The 16083-nt window shown below is 38.8% G+C and overlaps 1 protein-coding gene across 1 annotated transcript; it reads right to left on the bottom strand.

Moving 5' to 3' along the window:
• Positions 1 to 1783: 1783 nt before the first annotated feature.
• dharma lies at positions 1784 to 5627 on the bottom strand. Its single transcript, XM_034168788.1, has 3 exons — positions 5381 to 5627; positions 5052 to 5248; positions 1784 to 2010 (listed from the first exon to the last, which is right to left on the bottom strand). The coding sequence occupies exons 1-3, from the start codon at positions 5625 to 5627 to the stop codon at positions 1885 to 1887; spliced, it is 570 nt and encodes a 189-aa protein (XP_034024679.1). The 3' UTR covers positions 1784 to 1884.
• Positions 5628 to 16083: the final 10456 nt, after the last annotated feature.

Below are 16083 nucleotides of genomic sequence, written 5' to 3'. Positions count from 1 at the left end.
TTACTGAAATGTTCTAAATTGTGTTTGTAGTGTTTTTAAACAACTGTCTTTTGTTAAATGTGAATAAAAATACACAAAGTAGGAAATAAACTCTCCTATCTCTCCCAAACAATATACAGTTCATCATCTTCTGGCAGCTGTTTATTGTGTTTTGTTGACACCCTGAAGTTTCAATGAGAAAGCAGAAAACAACTTAGTTCAGGACGCTGTTGTGAGAATAATGTCCATATAGCTCACACGTTTATTCTTCACGTTTCTTTAACCTGTCTGACATCATAAACAGTGAATAAAGCAGGTGCATATAAAACATTTTATTTTATCTACTAAGACGAAGGCAAACAATGTGAGATCAGCCATCAGTTCATGGATGCAAAGTGATCTTGAATTTGCCCAGCTTGACAGCTGTGTCTTTCTTGCAGGTGCCGGCAGATCCAGTCAGACAGTAAATCAGTCAGCCAGCCAGATGCATGCAAACTCAAACGCACCTAACTGGCCTTTTCGACGTATCCAGCGTATTCCCCAAATTTTCACAAGTCATACGCTGGCTAAATCCTCAAGGTATGACAGGGCATAATAATAATAATAATAAAGTTTTGTCAGATTTTTGAGCTAAGCCTAAATGCACATCTGTTTCCAACTCAGGATGAAGTATTTATTAGGAGATGAAGGGGAAAATGAAGCACAAAGACCAAAAATAATTACTGCAGGGAAAAAAATGGAGAAAAAAAAACCCTACATGGAAATGAATAAATGAGAATTTTATATATATATATATATATATATATAAACAATAAAAGCTGTAAAATACATGGATACAGAATATTACTGAAGACTATGACATTAACTGCTTCACTTGCACATACGATGAAAAAAAAATGACAGATCTGGACCACGCAACATGTACAAGCATGACAGACTGAAAATAATCTGGCAGCAACTGTGAGAAAGTGGTGACAATTTCTGCAATGACCATGATAAGTGATACAGAACAGGTGTAAGTAATTGCTGCAGGCGAGAGCAGTAATGAGAGAAGAGGAGGGGATCCTGGCAGAAATGAACATCAGATGAAGATCATGGGAAAGATGAAGGAGGCAACTGGTTTTAAACTGCTGGTCCGCAGCATGAAAATTGCCCATTCCTGAATCAAGTTCAAATTAAAGAGTGATGAAGGACAGCACATGTTTAGGAATTCTTAAAATGAGAGTCATTAGAAAAAGTCAATGGTGAATCAGACAACATAAAATGTCATACACACTTACAGTATGAGTTAGATGTTACACCCCCCCCCCTTAAAAAAAACATTAAAAAAACAAAACAAAACCCCAAAACAAGTAACTCAAAGTTTTAAAGTGAACCTTATTTCAGTTAATCTGGCACATCATAGTATTCAGTAGTACTGCAATAATGACTTATTTTATGTTCTTTGTCAGTGTGCCTCAAAATACATAACATAAAATTAGGTTTGTAAAAAAAAAAGTGTAGTCACAAAAAATGTATATATTTTCCATCTAAGGGTGACAAATGGTGCTTCTAAAATGTTGTATACACTGTCGTTTAAACAACAATTTTCAATAAATTAAATTTAGATTTTGAATAATTTAACATAAAAGCTGTTAATTACAGCTTTAGTTGCACTGAATACCAGGCATAATGATTTCCTGGGTTTCATTTTTAGAACACTGTAAAATTTCCAGGTGTTTAATTTTCTCAGGAGCGCGCGAATGCCTCATCTCGGGTGATGGCAGCCTTAATTAGATGCTGGAACAGCATCCAGCTATTTATGAGCAGATGCTGATTCTAAAATTATGATCCAGAAAGTGTTGTCTGTACTGACGTGTGATTCAGCAGGATGCTGACCTTTGACCTCTGGGTAGTGTGCCAGGTTCAGAGAAATGAGGTGAAAAGCTTCTCTGCCTGGTCAGGCCCAGCACTGGGAGAAAGTGATGGGGATGTGACCTTTGACCCACTGTGTTGCCGCTTCCTTCTGGCTCTGCGGTTCTTAAACCACACCTGAAGACAGAAGAGGAAGGTTTGATTTTCTCCAGCAGTGAAACAATGAAACCAACATTTATGTGTGATGTCACAAGAAATACAACAATATATTTTGTATTTGGATGGAATTATTATTGTGCTTCTATCGATCACATGCTCAATATAGTTTATGGTGACACTTAAAAGACACTCAGATAATGATGTCAGGGCGCTGCCATGCTGGAAGCAACTTGCTCAAGGGCACATTAGTCATGGGAGTGAAAGAGATCAGTGCTCTTCTTTCACCTACCGAACCCAATGTCTGATCAGAGGGATCAAACTGACAACCCTCAGAAGCACGTCTCTAAACTTTACACCACCCTTCCTTGAAACTGATCCATTTATTCAGGCTCCTTGTGGAATTTTATTAAAGTTTTTGTAAACTATATATCGTTAGAAAGCTATCAACAACAAATGTTTCAATTTGTTCAAAGGTTGTTATGGCTGCCATCTTCGATTTCCAATATTGGGAGCCTTCAGAAACTAAGTTTTAACTTTCTTGACTTCTGGTTATTTGTAGGTCAACATCATGGTATGTAGTGAACAAATAACAGCATCATTCTCGGTTTAAGGGTTTATTACAAATTCCAAATATATATATATATATATATACACACACACACACACACCATGGTCAGTGAGAATTCCATGTCTACCTGCCGTGCATTATACGCACATGTAGTTCGGCGAGTTAAGTCACTTATAATCAAAGCAAACTATAAAAGCAAATTATAAGCAAACGAGAAGAACAGCAAAAGCAACGGCATAAAGATTTAACATCGGACGAACTGGACAAGATTGAAGATGGGAAAGAAGAAGAGAACGGTTCTATCCTTGCGGGCTGCTGAGCGCGCCGCATGAAAACAGCAAGCGTAGTTTCTGGACCTGTTGCCAGAGTTTGCCACAGCTCCACACAGCAAATTGGGGCGGTGTGAGTGGCCCGCTGCGGCGCGAGCCCGCAGACTCGGTAAGTGCATCGGAGACAAAACATAAAATAGTCCCAAATACTCACACATTTTTATCAAGTTCTGTTAACTTAAATAAATATTTGTGTGTTAGCTCACTATGTGGGACCATGGTATAAGCGGATTAAACAACTTAAAGCTGTGCATTATACGGTTTGAATGAGTGTTCTAGACTCCGCGTTGTGCATTCAAACCGTATAATGCACGGCTTCTCATTGTTTAATCCTTAGTTTAATAATAGGGTTACAAATATTTAAGTGATTAGTAAGGAAGAAATGCCCACATGGATCAAGTTCCTATGTCCCATAAGTCATTAACATCAGCTAAATGCAATAAAAATAAAAAATGGCAGCACACACTATAGAAGGGCGCAGGTACGGGGCGAAGTGGTGAATTCGAAAGTGAGTTGTGTTGTTTGTCTTTTAAAATCAGCTGGTTTTGTTTTATCTCTAACTTGTTTCTCACAGCTATCATTGCCTGGAACCATGAGATTTATACACCAAGCCATTGTACATTAAATTGACTTTAATGATGAGTCTGACCACTTTGAAAAGTGACCACATTACATACATTTGTATCGAGTTCTGCAAAATTTTCAGCAGCCACAAATGGCCACCAGAGGGCGCACGGGTAAAGTCCGAATCCGCCTATTGCTATTCATCAGCTTCAGTAACTTGTAATTAGTATGTCTGGATCTTTGCACTCCAGAATTCTTATTCAGTCACTTCAATCAGGATTCTCAATCAGTCCGAACCCACTTATTGCTATTCATCAGCTCCAGTAATTTGTAAGTAGTATCTCTGAATCTTTGCACTCCAAAATTCTTATTCAGTCACTTCAATCAGGATCCTAGGTTAACCAGAAGTCCAAAAAGTAAAAAGTTACTTTTTGAAGATTTCCATTTTAGAAATCCAAGATGGCCACCACAACATTGGAAAAAATGGAAACATTGTTTGTTTGTTTTTTTTCATTTCATAAGGTTTCTAAAAATGTATAGTTTTTCAAATCCCCCCCCCCCCCCCCCAATTCTTTTTAAACAAACCTATGAATCATTACAGATTTACCTGAAAATAATAATAAACAAAATTTTAAAATCCAGGTGCTATAAATACTTAATAGAAAAAAGTGCAAATGTTCAGCTATCTACTATCATTAGACTGAAGAACCAATCAACCATGGCCTTGGTGGCCACCAGCACCTTGTGTCTGGCTTGTTGGTACAAGCCCAGGCATGTACCAACATCCCTACTTAATTGAGTGTATTAACGAATAATTGCAAATGATTGTTAAAAGTTTAAAAAGACACCCCAAAATACAAGAGTAACTGGTCCTCACCTGTAGCTAACAAAGATTGCAGGGTGACAATAAAATAGTTTTTTTTTTACAAACTTGCTTATGGAAATGTAGCAGATCCACTCAATGACTGACAGCACTGTGATGCTTGGTCTGTTATTCAGACAAAAGCAGAGGCTTTTTTTTTTTTTTGGAGGACCCATCTTAAAACTAGATCCAGGAATTTTTTTTTAAATATCTGGTTCTGTAATTGTGGACTCTCAAAAGTGTCAACTCAAGTTTGATATAAAATGCTAACACTATGATTTTTTTTTTCTTGTTAAAATGTTCTTGGGAAAAGTAAGGACAGTAAAGGCCTGAAATTTTGCACTTTTCCTGGTAAGATATAGATTTTCCACATGGATTCCCCACCCCGTCCCAAAAATGTGGGCATATATGTGAGATGGTCATGTTGGAAGTTTTCTAAACTTTCATAACTGGAAATGTAATGATCAGTTTAAAAAGTGAACGGCAAACGTCCGCATGCAAAGCAAATTAACTGTGATTTTGGCGCAGGTGGATTTTGGCCCTACCCATTGCTCCAAATTCATCCAAATCGATTATATGATATTTTGAATATTACCTGAACCGACAACACGGAGAAACAACGTGCGCATTTTACCTCATACGTATTTGCACAATTTTCTTTAAACAGAAGTTGGAAAACTTTGCAAAGTTCATCTTCGTGCGGTACGTAAAATGCGTAATAAGTGTGCGCTCTCACCCGCACGGTCTCCTCGCTCAGCCCGGCGGTCCTCGCCACCTCCGCCCTGGCCTCGGGTGTCGGGTAGTCGGTGAGCTGGAAGAGCTTCTCCAGCTGGTTTGTCTGACTGTGAGTGAACACCGTCCTCATCCGAGCCCGCGGACGCGGCTGCGTCTCAGCCTGATAGTAGCCGCAGTAACCAGACAGCTTTTGAGGATCTACAAAAAAGTAATTCAATGAATAAAAAATTGTCATAATAATAATAATAATAATAATAAAACTAACAATAATGATAATGATGATGATGAGTAGTCATATCAAATCAAATCGCACAGTCGCCGCCCTCTGACCTGCGGAGTCCTGGGTGTAGCAGCACCACGTGTTTGGATGAGGATGATCTGTGTGATGGAAAGAAAATCCTCCAGACTGCAGCCACACCGTGGACGCCGGTGGGCCCACGTACACGCGGTCCACGCTCAGTCCGCCGGCAGGGTCCCGGAGCTGTCCATTCGGTGAGAAGCGCGTGACCTGCGGCTTGGGTCCGAGCTGGGAGAGGATGCGATCCACGGTGAAGTCTGACACTCTGCTTCCGGCCATCCTGAGATCCCACAGGGGCAACGTTTCCACAAAGACCTACTGTGTCCCCGGTGTCCACTTTTAAAAGTCGGCCACACACCTGAGTCCTTTGATGTGATAACAAGGATCGTTTGAAGACGAAACTTTAGTCAGACATCAGAAGAAACGGTCCCTTTGATTTGACCTTTAAACCTTTGATGATTTGGGATAATCTGAAGGATTTCACTGAAATCACTTTTCTTCACTCTACTTCTCTGATCCACGAACTTTAACATTATTATTTAATTACTGTGTGACAGAGATGGAGCAAACACTGGAATAAACACTGGGCAAAAACCTTGTGTTTCTGTTTTTATGGTGTTGCTGACTTTTTCAACTTTTGCAAGTAATTGGTAAAAAAAAAAAGAAAAAAAGTCATAGGTTGTTTCTAATGTATGATAATTTATTAAAAGAAACATACCATTTCAGATCAGTAAGAGCATGATTGTAAATGTAAATTTCAAGGTCATAGGTCAAAGTCATGAAAAATCTTGGAAAATTGGATAAATCCCCATTTTTATCATTAAACAAATTTTCAAAAATTCATAATTGTCAAAAACTATCAAATTTCTTTCATATTTGAGAGCATTGTAGGATGGTATCCTTTATCAACTGACAAAGTTTAATCCAGATCTGATCCAGATTACAGATTTTGTGGCCATTTAAATTTAACATTGAAAACCCCAATTCAATTAATATTTTACATTATAGTTTAATCAAATGTGGCCCAATCACTGTCATATTTGAAAGTGAGGTGCAGACTGGCACTCACTGTCGCCTGAGAAAGTTTGATCTGGATAGTGGATTCTGTGTGCGTTTGAATTTAATATTGAAAAGATCATTTGGTGTACATTTCACATTATATTGTAATAAAAAGGCCTCAGTCACTTTCATTTTTCTATTATTGATTTACCTACACCACTAAAATTGCATGGAGGCTCCAATTTCATGCCTGTTTGTCTGTCTTCCAGTTATCAGTCAGAAACAAAGTGCCAAAAAGCAATGACAAATTGTACATAGCAGAGATAAGCAATGTTCTGTGAAAATTATCTCAAAAAGGAATTCAGAAACCAAAAAGGGTGAGAAAAAAACCTGACAACACACCAAAAAAACAAACAAAACAAAACAAAACACTTTGATTCAAGTGCATGAACTAAATACATACTCCTGACATTTGATCACATTTAACTTAACTTATGAAAAGTCACTTCAAACAGGACTTTGACCTTGAAAATTTTTTCAAAGGTAAAAGTTGTGGAATTGTAAAGTAGTGTTGGCGGAGGTTTGCGCTCTACCAGTGCGGCACTCTCGTTTAGTGTCTAATAAATTAGAAGCTTTGCGTTGTATATGCAGCATCTTTGCCTTAAAACAAAGTAAGTCCCTTCAGCTGCTCCCTTGTTTTTACTCAGGGTCGCCACAGCAGATCCAAGCTGGATCTTCAGGTTGATTTGGCACAAGGTTTGTGCCTTTCCTGATGCAATGCCACATTACATGTGTGGCAGGGGTGGAGTTTTACCTTTTTCAAATACATGCATATTACTTCACGGTACTGTATTAGTCATTCACATTGTTATTTTCTACTGGGAACCTGTCTTCTTCCACTTTGTTCTAGAATTTGTATAGTATAGTATAGTCTGGTATATATATATATATATATATATATATATATATATATATATATATATATATATATATATATATATATATATATATATATATATATATATATACATACTCGTATATATAAATTTGCAGATGACACTACTGTGGTTGGGCTGATTCACAACAACGATGAGACGGCCTACAGAGAGGAGGTCCTGAACCTCACTACTTGGTGCTCCCTAAATAACCTGGCACTTAACTCCTCAAAGACAAAGGAGTTGGTGCTAGATTTCAGGCGGAAGAGTGAGGACACCCCCTGCCCTCTTCTCATTCAGGGAGACACCATAGAGAGGGTCAGTGACTTCAAGTTCCTGGGAACATACATTTCTCAGGACCTTACATGGGGCACCAACATCAATGCCCTTGTGAAAAAGGCACAGCAGCGTCTGTAGTTTTTAAGGTCACTGAGGAAGGTCAACCTGTCCCAGGAACTGCTGCTGTCCTTCTGTAGGTGTTCTGTAGAGAGCGTCCTCACCAACAACTTATTGGTGTGGTACAGGAGTTGCTCTCAGGCTGACAAGAAGGCTCTGGAGAGAAGAAGTCAGCACAGAACATCATAGGAGCGCAGCTATCCTCTCTGTCAGACATCTATAACACCAGATGTATGCGCAGGGCCAGAAGCATCAGTTTCGATGGTTCACACCCCGGGCACAGCCTGTTCTCACTGCTACCCTCAGGAAAGAGGTACCGGTCCATCAAGGCCCGCAAATCCAGACTCACCAACATGTTCTACCCAAGTGCAATACGGGTATTGAATGCACATCCTACAGTTGGCTGACTTATATATACCTACTGGCTCCTTTGTAAAACACATGTATATATTGTTATTTGTCTTTTTATATTTACTCTTTTACACCTTTGCACTATGGGAGTTGTCTTTTAATTTCACTGTACCTTGTGTATAATGACAATAAAAAGCATTCTATTCTATTCTATATATATATATATACATTTATTTTTCATGTCATTTTGCACACATAAATATTAAAATAGCATTATTTTTTGATATAAAAGCATATTGTATCCATAATGTTACCTTCAAGTTAAAACTCAGCCAAATATTTGTTTTAGGGGTTTAAATGGAAAAAGTGAACATGCAGTTGTCAGAAGAAAAAACTACAGACCTAAAAAAAAATTAACTTATAAAGGTTCTCCGTTAAGCACCTGTGGCAAGTGCCAAAAAAGGATACTTCTTTGAAGCGTTATGTAAATGTAAACACACAAAGGATTCAGAATTCAAAAAATAAATATTTTCTAGTTTTGTTATGATGATGACGATGATGAGTGCTGTAACATAACATAACAACACAACATAACACAACATAACATAACATTTACTGTGTGATAAAAAGTTTGTACAAATAGTACATAAAAGCACACATCAAAAGTTAAAATCCGTAATAATAATTAAAACCGCAGTAGTACGAATTGCACAAACACACATCCAAAGTTAAAATAATAATAATAAAAAAAACATAAAATACAATTAATACAATAGCACATAAAAGCACACCTCCTAAGCTAAAAACTATAACAATACCTAAAATACATAATAATACGTTACATAATGTAACGTCAATCCTTTAACCTTGTGATCGGCTGGTTAAAATTATTTTCTGGATTCATCACTTGCAGTATATTTTGGCGATGACCAGTAGGTGTCGCCATACTCCAGGTTGTGTTGGCTGAACAATCACAATATGAAAAAAAAAAACCCCTTCATATAACCTAAATGAATCATATATGGAAAGAGGGATCTTGTATGGGGGTTGTTATTGTTTGTTTTGTTTCTTAAATGAACATCACCGAAATGAACAAATAAAGTGGGAATAGTGCTATTTTCCTTTTAAGTGTTATACTCCAATAGTGAAAAGGTCAAATAAAAAGATAATATGATCACAAAATGCTGGCGGAGAGTTATGCTGCCATTGTAAAGCCTACACAAATGATCTTTTTAGTTTTATTATTTATTCTTTTATTTTTAACCAACCCTTTTCAGAATGTTACACGTTTATAACATGAAAATAAAAATATAAAGCCAAGTTTTAAAAGAATATTTTATATTTTGGAAGAGATAATGCAATTATATAGATAGGCACGTGTAAAAATATAATAGTAATAATAATAATAATAATAATAATAATAATAATGTATTTATTTATCTAGCACTTTAAGGAGAAAATTTAGGAAGTGCTTTACATCATAAAATAGATTTAAAAAACAGTTCATATAAAATATCAAATAAAAATTTAAACAACAAATCAAATTCTGAGGAACAATACAACTACCGATAAACCAAAGAAAATAAATACGTTTTAAGATGTGCCTTAAAAGATTGGGCTGAATGGGACTCTCTGATGTCAACAGGCAAACTGTTCCACAGCATAAGAGCACAGTAAACAAAAATTTGGTGACATCTTTTTAACCCTGGGAACACAGAGTAAAACTGCATCCTGTGATCATAGGTCACGAAAAGGCAAATAAGGTTTCACAAGTTCAGCAAGACCATTTAGAGCCTTATAACACAGTAGCAAGATCTCAAAATAAACTTTTAAACTAAGAGGAAGCCAGTGAAGGGGAGCCAAAACAGATGTAATGTGGTCAAATTTTGTTTTAGTCAAGATTCTAGCAGCAGAATTCTGAACCATATGAAGTCATCCAATGCTCGTTAGTGGCAATCCAGAAAACGGCACATTGCAATCGTCAATTCTGGAAGACACAAAGGTATGAATCAAAGTTTCCATCCACTATTGACGAGATATGTCTATTCACTGCAATATTTTGCAAATGAAAATGGGCCATCCTGACAACCTCCTTAATGTGTAGACCAAACAACAATGTTGGACACACCAAAAATTTTTGACAGTCTCATTGTGATGAATCACACACTCTCCCAGAGATAGTGATCATAAAGATCTTGCAATCTGACAGGACCATCAACAATCATCTCAGTCTTACTGGTGTTCAAATGCTGGAAATTAGAAGACACCCAGTTTTTCCATTGCAGCCAAGCAAGACTTCAGTTTTGCAATCTGAAAGACATTACCTACAGAGAAAAGCATATACATCTGCAGATCATCAGCGTAGCAATGAAATTTAATTCCATGGCTTCATATAATTTGACTAAGAGTTGCAACATAATGAGAGAAAAATAGTGGACCAAGAATGGAACCTTGAGGTCCCCCATATTTCATAGGTGAGAAGTGTAACATTGAGTTAAGTATCATCTCAGCCATGGAAACACCTGTCCAGAGATACTGAAATAATTCTCAATTCTCTCCAACAAAATACTATGATCAACTGTATCAAAAGCTGCGCTCATGTGAAGCAACAGCAGCACCAAACTGGAATCCACATCCATATACAACCCCAATTCCAGTGAAGTTGGGACTTTGTGTAAAATGTAAATTAAAAACAGAATACAATGATTTGCAAATCCTCTTCAACCTATATTCATCTGAATACACCACAAAGACAAGATATTTAATGTTCAAACTGATAAACTTTATTGTTTTTGTGCAAATATTTGCTCATTTTGAAATGGATGCCTGCAAAACATTTCAAAAAAGCTGGGACAGTGGTATGTTTACCACTGTGTTACATCACCTTTCCTTCTAACAACACTCAATAAATGTTTTGGGAACTGAGGACACTAATTGTTGAAGCTTTGTAGGTGGAATTCTTTCCCATTCTTGCTTGATGTATGACTTCAGTTGTTCAACAGTCCGGGGTCTCCATTGTCGTATTTTGCACTTCATAATGTGCCTGTTGTGAAAGTGTAGGAACACGGACCCACAACAGGGGGCGCAAATGAACGGACAATGGAGGAAGTCAAATAACACTTTACTGTTGTGAATAAGCACAACAAACACGGCAAATTACAATAGTAGACAATGAAGTCAAATCACAAAATGTGTCACGTGGGCAGGCTCGAAGATAAGGGACGTCTGTCCAAAGCAGAACCAGAACCACACAATTTCCTCCGCCACCGAACCCCGGGAATACTGGAGCCGCCAAGTCCCGAACTCCCAGGTGGCCACTGCCTCCGCTTGTCGGATCTGGTACTGCTGGCGAGGAACAAAAACAGTTAGATGTGGGTGCGTTTGCACCCAGCAACACGTATGGTGGGAAAACCACCTCCACCTCTCGTCAGGAAAAAACTGGTAAGTGCAGAGTGTGAGTACTTATCCAAGAGGTAGAAAAACAGTCCAATACAGTCTCCAGCTGTAATACTCACTATCTGCTATCCAACACACAAGCAACAAGGTATTATTGTCAGAAAGACAACACAGTTGGCTGAGTACGTTACCTCCTCGGTAGAGCGATATCTCGGCAAAGAGGTGGAGATGTCGTCTTGCTGATATACCACTGAAGATCAGATGATTGGTGACAGCTGTCGTAGGTGATAAGTGACAGCTGTCACCCCGGCTGCTCCTGTGAGGCGGCAGCGCCCTCTGGTGCCTGGAACCCGCACTCCAGGCAGGGTGCCCTCTGGTGGTGGTGGGCCAGCAGTACCTCCTCTTCAGCGGCCCACACAACAGTGCGACACATTTTCAATGGGCGACAGGCAGGGCAGTCTAGTACACGCACTCTTTTACTACAAGACTACAAGACTAAAAGACGAGCTGCTGCTCGTCTTTTAACAAACACTTTTAGACGTGAGCATATTATGCCCATCCTGTACTCACTCCACTGGCTTCCAGTTCATTTTAGAATTGATTTAAAAATTTTAATGTTTGTTTTTAAAGCTATTTATGGCCTTGCACCTCCCTACTTGTCTGAAATTTTAACTTTGCGCACCTACAGTAGGACATTAAGGGCGTCTGGCCAGCTTTACTTAGATGTTCCAAGTTCAAGATATAAACGCTGGAGTGATCATGCTTTTGCGGTAGCTGGCCCCAGACTGTGGAATGAGCTACCTCTTGAGTTATGTACTATTCCTGACCTAGCACTTTTTAAATCTAAGTTAAAGACTTATTTATTTAAACTGGCTTTTAACACTTAGTGGGGAGGTGACATGTTCTGTTATTTTTATGTTCTTTTTTATGTGTTGTTTTAAAATTTTATTCTATATGTGTTTTATTTTTGTGAATTTGTGTTTTTAATGTTAAGCACTTTGGACACCAGTCTGTGCTGTAAGGTGCTTTATAAATAAATGTTGATTGAAAAATAAATGTTGATTACAAAGCCATGCTGTTGTAACATGTGCAGAATGTGGCTTGGCATTGTCTTGCTGAAATAAGCAGGGACGTCCCTGAAAAAGACGTTGCTTGGATGGCAGCATGTGTTGCTCCAAAACCTGGATGTACCTTTCAGCATTGATGGTGCCACCACAGATGTGTAAGTTGCCCATGTCATACATGTCACACCCATGTCACACCCCCATACCATCACAGATGCTGGCTTTTGAACTTTGTGTGCTGGTAACAATCTGGATGGTCTTTTTTGTCTTTTGTCCAGAGGACACAACGTCCATGATTTCCTAAAACAATTTGAAATGTGGACTCATCAGACCACAGCACACTTTTCCACTTTGCATCTGTCCATTTCAAATGAGCTCAGGCCCAGAGAAGGCGGCGGCGTTTCTGGATGTTGTTAATGTATGGCTTTTGCTTTGCATGGTAGAGTTTTAACTTGCACTTGTAGATGTAGCGACGGACTGTGTTAACTGGTTTTCTGAAGTGTTCCTGAGCCCACGTGGTAAGATCCTTTACACAATGATGTCAGTTTTTAATGCAATGCCGCCTGAGGGATCGAAGGTCATGGGCATTCAATGTTGGTTTTCGGGCTTGCCGCTTATGTGTAGAAAGTTCTCCAGATTCTCTGAATCGTCTGATTATATTATGGACCGTAGATGATGTAATCGCTAAATTCCTTGCAACTGAACATTGAGAAACATTGTTCTTAAACTGTTGGACTATTTTTTTCACGCAGTTGTTCACAAAGTGGTGATCCTCGCTCCCCCTTTGCTTGTGAACGGCCAAGCCTTTTTGGGATGCTCCTTTTATACCCAGTCATGACACTTACTTGTTTCCAATTAACCTGTTCACCTGTGGAATGCTCCAAACAAGTGTTCTTTGAGCATTCATCAACTTTCCCAGTCTTTTGTCCCAACTTTTTTGAAATGTGTTGCAGGCATCCATTTCAAAATGAGTAAATATTTACACAAAAACAAAGAAAAGTCTATCAGTTTGAACATTAAATATCTTGTCTTTGTGGTGTATTCAATTGAATATAGGTTGAAGAGGATTTGTAAATCATTGTATTCTGTTTTTATTTAAATTTCATACAACATCCCAACTTCAATGGAATTGGGGCTGTAAATAAATTCACCACCCCTGTAAGTGCTGTCTCTGCTGAATGATGACCCCTAAAAACTGACTGTGGTGGCTCAAAAAGATTAATCTCAGAGAGAAATTGATTAGCAACCACCTTTTTGAGCACTTATATATATATATATATATATATATATATATATATATATATATATATATACGAGGGCTGTCAATAAAGTTACGGTCCTTTTTATTTTTTTCAAAAACTATATGGATTTCATTCATATGTTTTTACGTCAGACATGCTTGAACCCTCGTGCGCGTGCGTGAGTTTTTCCACGCCTGTCGGTGACGTCATTCGCCTGTGAGCACTCCTTGTGGGAGGAGTCGTCCAGCCCCTCGTCGGAATTCCTTTGTCTGAGAAGTTGCTGAGAGACTGGCGCGTTGTTTGATCAAAATTTTTTCTAAACCTGTGAGACACATCGAAGTGGACACGGTTCGAAAAATTAAGCTGGTTTTCAGTGAAAATTTTAACGGCTGATGAGAGATTTTGAGGTGATTCTGTCGCTTTAAGGACTTTTCACGGTGCGAGACGTCGCTCAGCGCTCTCAGCCGCCGTCGTCAGCCTGTTCAAGCTGAAAACATCCACATTTCAGGCTCTATTGATCCAGGACGTCGTGAGAGAACAGAGAAGTTTCAGAAGAAGTCGGTTTCAGCATTTTATCCGGATATTCCACTGTTAAAGGAGATTTTTTTAATGAAAGACGTGCGGACGGGTCCGCGGGTCGGGACGCAGCCGCCGCGACGCTCCGCCACAGGAAAAACACCTCTGTTGAAAGCCTTAAGGACAAGTTGGAACATGTCCTGCCTGTTAAACAATTTCTCATATACTCACTCCACTGAAAGCCATCAAAAGCCGCCTGGATTTTACAAATGGTTATCAACACGGAGGTGTTTTTCCTGTGCCGCCGCACCGCGTCGGCTGCGTCCCGACGCGCGGACCCGTCCGCACGTCTTTCATTAAAAAAATCTCCTTTAACAGTGGAATATCCGGATAAAATGCTGAAACCGACTTCTTCTGAAACTTCTCTGTTCTCTCACGACGTCCTGGATCAATAGAGCCTGAAATGTGGAGGTTTTCAGCTTGAACAGGCTGATGACGCCGCCTGAGAGCGCTGCGCGACGTCTCACACCGTGAAAAGTCCTTAAAGCGACAGAATCACCTCAAAATCTCTCATCAGCTGTTAAAATTTTCACTGAAAACCAGCTTAATTTTTCGAACCGTGTCCACTTCGATGTGTCTCACAGGTTTAGAAAAAATTCTGATCAAACAACGCGCCAGTCTCTCAGCAACTTCTCAGACAAAGGAATTCCGACGAGGGGCTGGACGACTCCTCCCACAAGGAGTGCTCACAGGCGAATGACGTCACCGACAGGCGTGGAAAAACTCACGCATGCGCACGAGGGTTCAAGCATGTCTGACGTAAAAACATATGAATGAAATCCATATAGTTTTTGAAAAAAATAAAAAGGACCGTAACTTTATTGACAGCCCTCGTATATATATATATATATATATATATAAAAAAAAGATAAGTTTGAAATAGGCCAGTAGTTCTGCAACAACCCAGAATACAGACTTGGTTTCTTAAGAAGAGGTTTTCACAGCTGCTTTAAAAAATGCTGGAACAATTCCAGTGGTTCATGATAACATTACAATGTTTAAGAAAAAAGGCACCAAGAAAGACCAGAATTTCTTTACCAGTCTATAAGCAATGAGTCAAGGGTACATGTGGAACACTTGGCTGCCATCACAATTTCAGACAACTTTTCAAAGGAAATGATGTCAAAATAATAATAAAAAAAGAACTTCATTGATATATGTTTTTAAAGAATACCAAAGAGCTCGCTGACAGAGCTGGAAGATTCTGTCTTATCTCTGACCTTTATATTTAAAAAGTCCATAAAATCAGGAGCCAAAAAGTTCGAAAAGCTTCCCAGCTGATGATGGGTATATTTTGCTACGGTGTCAAACAAGATTTTCAAATTATGCTTATTAGTGTTAATTAATTTTGAATAATAATTGTCTTGGCACCTCACAGAGCATATTTGTACTCAGCCAGACAATCATGCCATCCACAGCAAGCCTTATCCAACCTTGAACAACACCATATATGCTGCAACCTCCTACATTTGCATTGAAGGACACAGAGATAAATCAGTAATCCATAGCATTTTGCTTTGTAGATGTCTCTTTAGGTTCATAGGTACAACCATGTACAGCACACCTCACAATGCTCTCAACAATGCTGTCCAAGGAACTATCCCCACAAGAAATCTGCTCAAGGACCACAGGTACTCTCGCACCAAGTTCCATTTGGGCTGTGGGTCCATTAAATCAAGTCAATGAGATAATATCACCAATCCTTGGACAGGAGAGTGAAATAAAATCTCCTGATTGACAGCTGCATTGACCTTGGACTTGATAAAATGCAGTGGAC

Source organism: Thalassophryne amazonica, chromosome 4 (assembly GCF_902500255.1).
Source record: "Thalassophryne amazonica chromosome 4, fThaAma1.1, whole genome shotgun sequence".
NCBI lineage: Eukaryota > Metazoa > Chordata > Actinopteri > Batrachoidiformes > Batrachoididae > Thalassophryne > Thalassophryne amazonica.
Note: the sequence above shows the minus strand (reverse complement) of the source record. Positions and strands in the feature narration are given on the sequence as shown.